Genomic DNA, 12,007 nt, shown 5'->3' with positions numbered 1-12,007 from the left:
CACCCCACCTTCAATCCTTGCTTGACAGTTTACAACACCCCAAATGTTTCCAGAGCCAGGGCTATCGCAAAGCATCTCAGACCCATGCATGCGCCATTACAATTATTACAATTATATTTAAGAGATCTAAGGGTTGTGCTCATAACAAAGCTCTGGTGAGAGAATGTGCCATGACACAGCTTCTTCTTGAGGCGTTACACACTGTGGAGCTTTGAAGTCGAGACTTTGAGCCTGATGTATATTTTGGTGGATGAGTTACTCTGTCTGCCAAAATCGAAATTCCATTATATCCTATGGGATGTATATTTCAGCAGAGAGATAACAGTCACCGATGTGATGGGTCGAAATATAAATCAGAGCCCTTGTAGCTAAAGTAGGTAAGTCAGTATCTAATGCAAGCAACGAAGAGCCGAGTCCAGATTTAGTGGCAGGGTGCGCGACGGTGTCTAGAGTCCATTAGTGCCCCAGAATTGGAGGCCAGTGTACACACCTGCAGGGCTGGTGTTATGGGCAAAAACATCTTGACACGTCCCACCAGTGACGGTCACCTTGAAATGACGCCCTGAAGAAGCAGGAGGAGTATTTAAGTTGGATTCCATAGTCCCCAAACTACACCTGCTGGACATCTGGGCTATCTGGGCCAAATCTTATCCATCCCTGGAGGCCCTCAACCCCCTTTGGGCATCTGCTGCCCCTGGAAGCTCTGAAAACCTTTAGAGCTCTGAAAACGCTTAGAGCTCTGAAAACCCTTGGGCCCATATTTATACTTTTCGACGCAAAACTGCGCTAACGCAGTTTTGCGTCAAAAAAATTAGCGCCGGCTAACGCCATTCTGAAGCACCATGCGGGCGCCGTATTTATTGAATGGCGTTAGCCGGCGCTAGCCGACCGGCGCTGCCAGGTGTGCGTGAGAAAAAACGACGTACACCAGGCAGCGCCGGCGTAGGGGGAAAATGGCGTATGGGCGTCCACAAATGGGGCAAGTCAGGTTGAGGCAAAAAAATCGTCTTAACCCGATTTGCGCCATTTTTTTCAGGCGCCCATCCCCCATTGAAATGACTCCTGTCTTAGCAAAGACAGGAGTCATGCCCCCTTGCCCAATGGCCATGCCCAGGGGACTTCTGTCCCCTGGGCATGGTCATTGGGCATAGTGGCATGTAGGGGGGCACAAATCAGGCCCCCCTATGCCACCAAAAAAAAAAAAACTTACCTGAACTTACCTTATGTTCCCTGGGATGGGTCCCTCCATCCTTGGGTGTCCTCCTGGGGTGGGCAAGGGTGGCAGGGGGTGTCCCTGGGGGCAGGGGAGGGCACCTCTGGGCTCATTCTGAGCCCACAGGTCCCTTAACGCCTGCCCTGACCCAGGCGCTAAAATCCGGCGCGAATGCGTGTTTTTTTGCCCCGCCCACTCCCGGGCGTGATTTTTGCCCGGGAGTATAAATACGACGCATAAGCGTCGGAGTCATTTTTTAAGACGGGAACGCCTACCTTGCATATCATTAACGCAAGGAAGGTGTTCACGCAAAAAAATTACGCTCACGCCATGAACTTTGGCGCTAGACGCGTCTAACGCCAAAGTATAAATATGGCGTCAGTTTTGCGTCGAATTTGCGTAGAAAAAAACGACGCAAATTCGGCGCAAACGGAGTATAAATATGCCCCTTGATGCCCTGAAACAGTCTGAAGTTCTGCAACCCTTGGGAGCTCTGATAACCCTTCAGAGCACTGCTACCCTTCAGAGCTCTGCGGGACTTCAGAGCTCTGCTGGCTTCCGAAGCTCTGAAACTCTCCATCACTCAGATACCCCTTGAAGCTTCTACTCTTTGAAGCTTTGTTTCCTTGTCAAGCTCTGCTACCCCTCGGAGCTCTGCTATCCTTAGAAGCCCTCATATCTTTTAAAGCTCTGTTAATTTTAAAATCTCTGCTACCCTTCGGAGCTCTGCTACACTTTGGAGTACTTCTACCTTTCGGAGCTCTGCTACACTTTAAAGCACTTCTACCCTTCAGAGCTCTGCTAGGCTTTGAAGCACTTCTACCCTTCGGAGCTCTGCTAGGCTTTGGAGCACTTCTACCCTTCGGAGCTCTGCTAGGCTTTGGAGCACTTCTACCCATCGGAGCTCTGCTAGGCTTTGAGGCACATCCACCCTTCGGAGTTCTGCTAGGCTTTGAAGCACTTCTACCCTTCGGCGCTCTGCTAGGCTTTGAGGCGCATCCACCCTTCGGAGCTCTGCTAGGCTTTGGAGCACTTCTACCCTTCGGAGCTCTGCTACGATCTGAGGCACTTCTACCCTTCGGAGCTCTGCTAGGTTTTGGAGGCCTTCGGAGCTCTGCTAGGCTTTGAAGCACTTCTACCCTTCGGAGCTCTGCTGAGCTTTGAAGCACTTCTACCCTTCTGAGCTCTGCTAGGCTTTGGAGAACTTCTACCCTTCAGAGCTCTGCTAGGCTTTGGAGCACTTCTACCCTTCGGAGCTCTGCTACGATCTGAGGCACTTCTACCCTTCAGAGCTCTGCTAGGCTTTGGAGGCCTTCGGAGCTCTGCTAGGCATTGAAGCACTTCCACCCTTCGGAGCTCTGCTGAGCTTTGAAGCACTTCTACCCTTCGGAGCTCTGCTAGGCTTTGGAGCACTTCTACCCATCGGAGCTCTGCTAGGCTTTGGAGCACTTCTACCCATCGGAGCTCTGCTAGGCTTTGAGGCACATCCACCCTTCGGAGCTCTGCTAGGCTTTGAAGCACTTCTACCCTTCGGCGCTCTGCTAGGCTTTGAGGCGCATCCACCCTTCGGAGCTCTGCTAGGCTTTGGAGCACTTCTACCCTTCGGAGCTCTGCTACGATCTGAGGCACTTCTACCCTTCGGAGCTCTGCTAGGCTTTGGAGGCCTTCGGAGCTCTGCTAGGCTTTGAAGCACTTCTACCCTTCGGAGCTCTGCTGAGCTTTGAAGCACTTCTACCCTTCGGAGCTCTGCTAGGCTTTGGAGCACTTCTACCCTTCGGAGCTCTGCTAGGCTTTGGAGCACTTCTACCCTTCGGAGCTCTGCTACGATCTGAGGCACTTCTACCCTTCAGAGCTCTGCTAGGCTTTGGAGGCCTTCGGAGCTCTGCTAGGCTTTGAAGCACTTCTACCCTTCGGAGCTCTGCTGAGCTTTGAAGCACTTCTACCCTTCGGAGCTCTGCTAGGCTTTGGAGCACTTCTACCCTTCGGATCTCTGCTATGATCTGAGGCACTTTTACCCTTCAGAGCTCTGCTACCCCTCAAAGCACTTCTTACCCTTTGGAGCTCTGCTACCCCTCAAAGCACTTCTTACCCTTCGGAGCTCTGCTACCCCTCAAAGCATTTCTACCCTTCGGAGCTGTGCTACCCCTCGAAGTACTTCTACCCTTCGGAGCTGTGCTACCCCTCGAAGCACTTCTATCCTTCGGAGCTGTGCTACCCCTCGAAGCACTTCTACCCTTCAGAGAAGTGCTGTGCTTTGAAGCCCTTCTACCCTTCGGAGCTCTGCTGCGCTTTGAAGCACTTCTACCCTTCGGAGCTCTGCTAGGCTTTGAAGCACTTCTACCCTTCGGAGCTCTACTAGGCTTTGGAGGCCTTCGGAGCTCTGCTGAGCTTTGAAGCACTTCTACCCTTCGGAGCTGTGCTAGGCTTTGAAGCACTTCTACCCTCCGGAGCGCTGCTAGGCTTTGAGGCACTTCTACCCTTCGGAGCTCTGCTGCACTTTGAAGCACTTCTACCCTTCGGAGCTCTGCTACGCTTTGGAACACTTCTACCCTTCGGAGCTCTGCTAGGCTTTGAAGCACTTCTACCCTTCGGAGCTCTGCTAGGCTTTGAGGCACTTCTACCCTTCGGAGCTCTGCTAGGCTCTGGAGCACTTCTACCCTTCGGAGCTCTGCTAGGCTTTGAAGCACTTCTACCCTTCGGAGCTCTGCTAGGCTTTGAAGCAATTCTACCCTTTGGAGCTCTGCTGCGCTTTGAAGCACTTCTACCCTTCGGAGCTCTGCTAGGCTTTGAAGCACTTCTACCCTTCAGAGCTCTGCTAGGCTTTGAAGCACTTCTACCCTTTGGAGCTCTGCTGCGCTTTGAAGCACTTCTACCCTTCGGAGCTCTGCTAGGCTTTGAAGCACTTCTACCCTTCAGAGCTCTGCTAGGCTTTGAAGCACTTCTACCCTTTGGAGCTCTGCTGCGCTTTGAAGCACTTCTACCCTTCGGAGCACTGCTACGCTTTGAAGCACTTCTACCCTTCAGAGAAGTGCTGTGCTTTGAAGCCCTTCTACCCTTCGGATATGCTTCACTTCGAAAGCTCTTCAACCCTTTAGAGCCCTAAAACCCTTCTCTTCTGAAAACCACTTTCCGAGCTCTAGGGAGCCCCCCTTCTCTGGGAGGGTTTCTAAGGCCTGGGGCTCGATTCTTGATGCAGACAGGATCCATCTTCACATCACATGTGCGCTGCTGCGGCTGCATATTTAAGATTAAATGGCTGCCCGGTCTCTGCTCTTGTTTCCAATCTATGAATCCTTATTGCCCATATTTTGTAGCTAAAGCTTCCTCGCATTTGCATTTCCATATGTTTCTTCACATATAGTGTAACTGCACAGTGATTACTGTGTGTTTGTGTCCAACTGTAAATGCAACTCGTTTGCATTAAATAGGACACTGCCTCCCCCCCACCTCGGATCTGGTTCCCACTGTGCAGAACTGAAAATAAATCCTGCTTAGTCCCTCTTTAGAACTGTTGGAGAAATCTGCCCAAAAAGCCCTTGAACACCCTTAGCGCTCAGTACCTGGGGGTCTCTGCCCTGCATCTGGTCACCTCCGAATGTCCTCTCTGCAGTTGGCAATAACTTGCAGTAACTGTGTATGTGCCCTACTTAAGGTACTGGCTTTAACCCTCCTTTGGCTGCATTGAGTCCCCCAGGTCAGTGGCGTAGCGTGGGGGTGCAGGGGGGGCCAGCCGCACCGGGCGCAACATCTTGGAAGAGACTAAATCCACGGGTTAGGGGGCGCAAATTACTTGCCTTGCCCCGGGTTAGGGGGCGCAAATTACTTGCCTTGCCCCGGGTGCTGACAACCCACGCTACGCCACTGCCCCAGGTAACGTCTTGAGGGGAACAGATAAGTAAAAGAAGTTACCACATCAGACTGTAAGTGCCACCCAACCGTCTGTTCAGCCAGCTGCCCCCCGATGTGCCTGCTTCCTCCGAGTGGGACAAGGGACCCCCTTCTCTCGCTGGAGCCGTTGAACTGAATATCAAGGGGGGGGGGGTGCTCTCCACTGCTAAGCTTGCAGTGTTAGTCACTCGCCTGGCTCCGAGGAGACTCCTTCACCTGTGCAGGCTGAAGGCAGGAGGTCCCAGGTACTGGCTGAGAGGGTGAAGTTGGTACTGGGACACCTGTGGTTAAATCCTGGCTCCGTCATGAGGCCAAATGTGTGATTCTGGGCAAATCACCTTCCCTCTTCATGCCTGCAACTGCAAAAATATCTCATGGAAACAAGAACCTCCCATCGTGCCTTCTAATGCTGTCCAGAGCTAACAGCCCATGCTTGAGCCCTCTATGTCTCATGTTAGAGTTTCCAGTCTCCGTTCTCAACCACGCGTGCCCGCGAGGTACCTCATGTGGGAAATGCTCCTGCTGCGAACATGTGTTCTTTATTTCAAAACTTACATGACGGCATCGTCAAAACCCACAGACTCAACATCATATCCTAGGCCGATGCATCACAGCTCATCCTCTCCCTCCCAGAAGACACCACCAAGACCATCTTCCACAACTACATGACAGATGTCACCATCTGGACAAAGGACAGCTGCCTGAAGCGTAGCACGGACAAGACAGAGGTACTGAACTTCGTAAACAAAAGCTCCCCATGGGATGCTACTGGTGGCCCCCACAACTCAGCCCTACTCCTACCCCCACTGGCCACACTAGGAACCTAGGCATCACTCTGGACAACAAGCTAACCAGTGATGAGTCAGGTCAACTCCGACTCCTCCTGCTTCTTCATCCTCCGCATGCTTCATAAGATATCCAAATGGTTACCCCAAAGCTCTAGATGCACCATAACCCAGGCCCTCATCTCCGGCCGACTAGACTACAGCAACGCTCTCCACACAGGGATCAGAGCTCACCTCCTCCGACGACCACGACCATACAGAACGCCACAGCCAGGCTCGTACTGGATCTCCCTAGATAAACCCACATCACCCCCTACCTCAAGGAACTCCACTGGCTCCCTGAACCAGAAAAGATGCCAGTTCAAGCTCCTGACCCATGCATACAAGGCCCTACGCAACTGCAGGCCCGCCTACTCGAACCATCGTGTGAACTTCCATCAGCCCACCAGACACCTCAGCACCGCTGCCCTTTCTATAACCCTCACCCCCGCACCCGACGTAGCAGATGCAGAGGTCGCTCCTTCTCATGCCTTGCAGTGAAGACAGAGCGAGCTGCCCTTTCATCTACGGACCTCCCAATGTCTTCCAGAGTTCTGAAAGTCCCTGAAGATCTGGCTGTTCAACTGACCCGGCCAGAGCACTGATACCCTCACGCGTGACAAGTAGCGCTCTACAAATCTACTGATTGGTTGATTTAAAACGATATGCTGGCCCTTGGAGCTCCATTTGCCTTATTAAATATTTCACAATTTGACCTGCTTTTTGGCTGTAAAAAACCCCTCCATATCTCAGGGGGGCTTTAAACATGAGAGAGTTTTAAAATTTGAAAGGTGTGAAAGAGTACCTAGATAGACGCCACACCTCATTGCATGTAACTTTAGCACATTTTCTGACTTGGACCACGAGCTGTCCCCACATGCTGTGAATGAAGAGACACGGGGCAGAGAGGGGATGAGTAGATTAATGAGAGGTGGTAAATAATCAGTTAAAAGGTGAGTACTTGTAAGAGTGGGTAAAGCTAGATGTGAGTAGAAGCAAGTATGAGTGAAAATAAGTCGGTGTGGAGTGTCCCGCCCCTCTGACAGCTTGTTTCTCCTGTGTTTTCCCCCAGCAGGGAGGCGCACAGCCGCCGAAGCTGAGAGCCGACGACACCAAGGGTCGCGGTGCACTTCTGGCAGACATCCACAAGGGGGCGCGCTTGAAGAAAGTCACCCAGGTCAATGACCGCAGCTGCCCACAGATAGACAGTGAGTATACACGACTGTGCGCGTGGCTGTGCGCACCTGACTTGCACGAAGGTGCAACATGTAAGTACTTATTTGAACTGGTGGTTCCCAGTGCTGGACTGGCACTTCAGCAAAGGCACTTATGACAGCTGCCAGATTTTGGTGCTGTTTGTGTTATTTAGAGAGGAGTTGTTTATTAATTCAAGGTACATAAGAAACAACTAATATCTGTTGCCCAAGCCATTCTCGTAGCTTTGGGGCCTCAGACAGTCGGAATTGTCACACTAGTAGGACTGTGCTGGTTAGGAGTTGTGTAAGTTCTGTCATTTGCAGCGCTGGCAGGAGGAATAGATGGTGCAAGCTCCGGGGGCCTCCTGGAAGGGCCCTGGCACGTATTTGTTTCACAAATTAAGCACTGCGTGTAATACAGTCAGTGTGGGATTGGAACAACCTCCCTCTGCAACCCGTGATTAAGGGTTTACAGTGTGACACGAAGGAGGGTGGAGACCCAAGGGGCAGTCGTGCCATATGGAGCCCACTTATACATTTATTTTTTTAAACTTTGCCACAGAGAAATTGGCAACAAGGCCAAGCGTGACAGTAAATCTGTTCTGGATCACTTAAATGGACACAAAGAGCCTGTATTTTAAAATATCTTAAGAGGTTAAGGCACCTGCTGCCCAGACCTTTCTATGTCTAGCAAATTTATGGGAATAATATTGGAGAGATAACTTAGGTGGTTAATGCGCTTGCTATAGAGATCTGATTTTTGTCTACTCAGAGTTTTGCCTCATATAGTAGGCTAGAGGGGTAATTTGCCTGCTGCAAAGAACATCGTGTAGCATGCACGTCACAGATTTATATTTTATGTAGTTAGGTAAGTGGGTTACTACTTTTGACACCGAGATTCTTTTGTTATTTGCAGTTCGTAAGTCGCAATCCTTCTAATACAGGCCTGGGAGCCATGAACCGGTATCAATGAGTGGGATGCAAACTGCAAGGCTTGGGTTTAGGACATTGTTATGCATGGCTTCCACAGGAAGCCTCTGCCGTTTACACCAGTGGTTCCCAACCTTTTGACTTCTGTGGACCCCCACTTTATCATTACTGGAACCTGGGGACCCCCACTGACTCTTTATTGGAATCCGTGGACCCCCCACCGAGCCATTACTGAAAGCTGGGGACCTAATCTATTAATATTATGTGATTTATTAAGCAGCCACGGACCCCCTGAGGAGGCTTCGCGGACCCCTAGGAGTCCGTGGACCACAGGTTGGGAACCACTGGTTTACACCATTGCTATGACGTGGCAACAGTTGATTACAAAACACTTTACCCACTGTTGCTACATCATAAGGCCTTCCGGGCCAGGCCGACAGGGCTATCAGAGAGCCTGTCAGTGCTGCGCTGCTTGTCTGCTGTGGCTGAAAACAGAAAGCACAGCTGCAGGAGGGGCAAGGAAGGCGGGTAAAGTGGCCGAGGGTGGTTAAGGACGACAGGTAAGTTATTTTTTCCACTTTTGGGTCAGGGAGGAGAGGCCACGTGATGTTTGTGCGTGCACATCTCTTGCATCCGTGGGTGAACAGTCAGAAATCTGCTTCAGAACCAGGGTTTTTCTTAAGTACTTGTGAAGTGGTAACAAGCTGTTTGCCTTTGGTCCCTCCATTGCATCGGCGTCTAGGCGTTAGGCTCCAGATAGCTCCTAGTCAGGATGAAACTTGAACAAAAGGTCTGATGGCCCTTTAAAACATGCCTTTGTTTTGGGCCCAGCTCGGAGTGTAATAAGAAAGCCTCCTCACCTCCTGCAGGTTGCTGCTAGGAATGAAAAGCAGACAGTGTGCGGGCGCTGCTGAATGTGTCTCCTTGTCAGCAAATTATCTGGATGAATTCATCTTATTTCACTGGGGCTAGCTCAGATCCTGGATCGCTCCCAATAATAGCTGTCGGATCTGGGATCCAACGCTATCTCCCTCATTTTCTGCACTGAATACAGTGGATAATAGTTTTCTGCCTAGTGTCACACATTTTGAGTTAGATCAGTGGATTTCCCAAACCTTCCTGTGTCACCACAAGACCTAACAATGAACATGCAAGTGAACTGAGCTCAGGCAGCTGACAGTGCGTTGCATTTCTTTTAAGAATTTAACTCTCTGTATTCCATGAGACCGTGTTGTGCTCCCGGGTAGCTTGATTTGTAGCTTGAAGCCTGTCACACCCTTTAATCCATCACATCCCTTATGTCCCCTCTGTGGTTCCAGAGCCTTGTGTCTCCCTTACCTTTGCGGCCCATGAGAACCAGCCCATGTTCTTCTGGTAGGTGTGATCCTCAGCCCAATGAAGTAACTCAAGTATTGAGTACTGTAGGTTTCCTACTAGTGACATTAAGACATATGGTGCACTCTGGAGGACTGTCACAAACATGCAGAAAGCAGTCAAAACCCAGCTAGAAGAATCCACTTAAAAAAGATGGCCTGAGTTTTCAGCAAAACAAAATGATGGTAGTTGGTTATATAGGGAACAGCAGATCTGACTGCTGGGTGTCCCTCCCTCCCACTGTACCCCAGATAGTCACAAGTCCATTTCAAAGCCTGAAAACACCAAACTAAGAGTGAAAGACACATTTCTAGAGCTGTAGCTCTAACTACCAGGAAGAGGAATCCACACTAGTTCAGATCATCAGTAAAACTCAAGATGGCCGTCATCATCAGATCCCATCTTCAGAAGAAGAGGCGCTCTTTCCGGAAGAGGGACCTGGCTTCAGCAGCTGACTCCAGCCTCTAGACTCCCTCCCATCCAAGGTAAGACCATGGCAGAACCCCCGGACATGCAAGGAATGATTTTTACAATGTAACGAAGAGTGAAGGTACTTGAGGAACTCTATGACATAAAATGATGGAATCACAGCCCAGGGCGCCTAGATGAGACTGTCTTTTGATTTGGCACTACCCAAACCACTCAGTAAGCCACATGTATGTATTTGTTTTTGATTCTCTGACAGGTTCGAAAGCGTCCAATAGGGATGGAGGCGGAACAGGAAACGCAAGAAATGGCGGCTCAGCGGGTGCTAACGGGGCGAGCAGCGGGGGCACCCCACAGCTTGGAGGACTGTTCGCAGGAGGATTCCCAGCTCTGAAACCCGCAGGCCAGAGAGATGGAACAGGTGAGCGTCTCTATCCAGCACCTGGAGATCCACAGGTAATGGGGCGTACAGGTTAGGATCCTTGTGGAGACCCTCAAGCTGAGAGATGGGGCAGGTAAGGGGGTGAACAGTTTTCCCTGCCCTTCCCTTGCTGTACCTGTGACAGTTACAAGGTATTCCAGGCATAAAATGAATGTGGTGCAACAGATGCAAACAATATAGTTAAGAAACAAATGAAGTCCAAGATAATTGTAGCTTTAGCCAATGTGCCCACAAGGAGGCATCATTGCACTGAAATGTTTCATTGCTGGAGTACAGCCAGCCACTGTGATACTTTAAACAACCCAGAAGGGCAGGGGAACAGTTCATTAACTTGATTGGTGCACACTGTCCCCTACAGAAATGCTCTAAAAGGGTTGCAGGGTTGTAGTAATGTTCAGACACTTCTGGTTGAATCCCACTTTGCAGCCTGGTGAGGGACACCCCACACCGGTCAGCACCGTCCTTCTCAATGCCTCAGAGGTCAGCAGACGATTCTAGCAGGACACCAGTGGGCTTCTTAGATTCACAGGACCCTTGGGGACCAACGATGAGATCCACATGACTTTATTTTCAGCACCTTAGGTGCATGGTTCCTTGTGGACAGGACTCCCTCTGCGTTGAGGGCTTTTGCAGATTCCCAGTTTTTCATCGGGGTAGGCGGCTGTCACAGCCAGTGTTTCCTGCAGAGACGAGTCTGAGTAACCCCATCACTCGCGTGTTCAAACTGGTTCCCCTGTACTGCAGCGTGTTCTAGACCAGAGGTCTTCAATCTGTGGGTCGCGACCCCCAGGGGGGCCGGAAAGGGGGGTCGCGCATTCCCCCAGCCGTCAGCTTTCATTGATTGAGCATCCTGTGCTGTGAAAGGCAGCTGCACAGTCAGCTACAGAAGCCATCGTGCCAGGGGGCTGCTTCCTGAATTAAATGCAATTGTGAGCTACGAGTTGCTCTACAGATGGAAATGGTAAAATATACAAACGTAAAGTCTGCTTTGGAGCCCGTTCTGGCTTTAATTAATTAAATCACTCGAAGCTTTGTGATGACAAACATTTGTTCTTTTTGAGTGATAGTGGAAAGGATTAACAACTGGGCGGTGAAGTATGTCCTTTTAATAGTAATTGTATCTACATAGGGCCAGATTTATGCTGGCCTTGCGCCGTTCCAACGCCACATTAGCGTAATTTTTTTACGCTAATGTGGCATTGGAAGGGGAAAAACGCTGCGCCATATTTACAAAGTGACGCAATGCTTGTAACCCCTTGTGCCACATTATGCCTGCGCCAGGCATAATGTATGCAAGGGGGGCGGTCCGGTGCTAGAGGGGGCTGTAAAAATGGCGCAAAGGAATCTATGAGATTCCTTTGCGCCATGTTTATCAGCATTTTTTAACACCTGCTAAGCGCAGGCGTTAAAAAGAGGCCCCCATTGATTACAATGGGCCTCTGGGTGCTTAGCAGGATTAGCGTCATAATTGTTTATGGTAATCCTGCAAAGTGCCGGACTAGCATAAAAATTGTGACACTAGTCACCCTAACTACCGCCATGGTGCGCCATATTTTAAATACGGCGCTACCATGGTGGCGTTAGGGGGGTGCTAAGGACCGCAAGAAAAGTGCCACTTTGCATAAATCTGCCCCATATTGCTTACTACCCCTGAGAAGCTGTTGAAGGGACAGCTATAAAAAATTTATTACATACGGTCTGGTATTACTTAAAT

At 50.3% G+C, this 12,007-nt stretch overlaps 1 protein-coding gene across 4 annotated transcripts in view; it reads left to right on the top strand.

Moving 5' to 3' along the window:
* WIPF3 (WAS/WASL interacting protein family member 3) overlaps positions 1-12,007 on the top strand; it is a 166,125-nt gene that overhangs the window by 128,161 nt on the left and 25,957 nt on the right. For 3 of the 4 annotated variants that reach the window (XM_069212102.1, XM_069212103.1, XM_069212104.1), the window contains 2 exons: positions 6,998-7,133; positions 10,111-10,272. In XM_069212102.1, coding sequence (XP_069068203.1) covers positions 6,998-7,133; positions 10,111-10,272 — 298 coding nt within the window. The remainder of the gene's footprint in view (positions 1-6,997; positions 7,134-10,110; positions 10,273-12,007) is intronic. The other variant, XM_069212105.1, reaches the window with a different exon arrangement.

This window comes from Pleurodeles waltl, chromosome 10 (genome assembly GCF_031143425.1).
Source record: "Pleurodeles waltl isolate 20211129_DDA chromosome 10, aPleWal1.hap1.20221129, whole genome shotgun sequence".
Classification (NCBI taxonomy): domain Eukaryota; kingdom Metazoa; phylum Chordata; class Amphibia; order Caudata; family Salamandridae; genus Pleurodeles; species Pleurodeles waltl.
The sequence above is the reverse complement of the archived record's forward strand: the minus strand, read 5'-3'. Positions and strand labels throughout refer to the sequence as shown.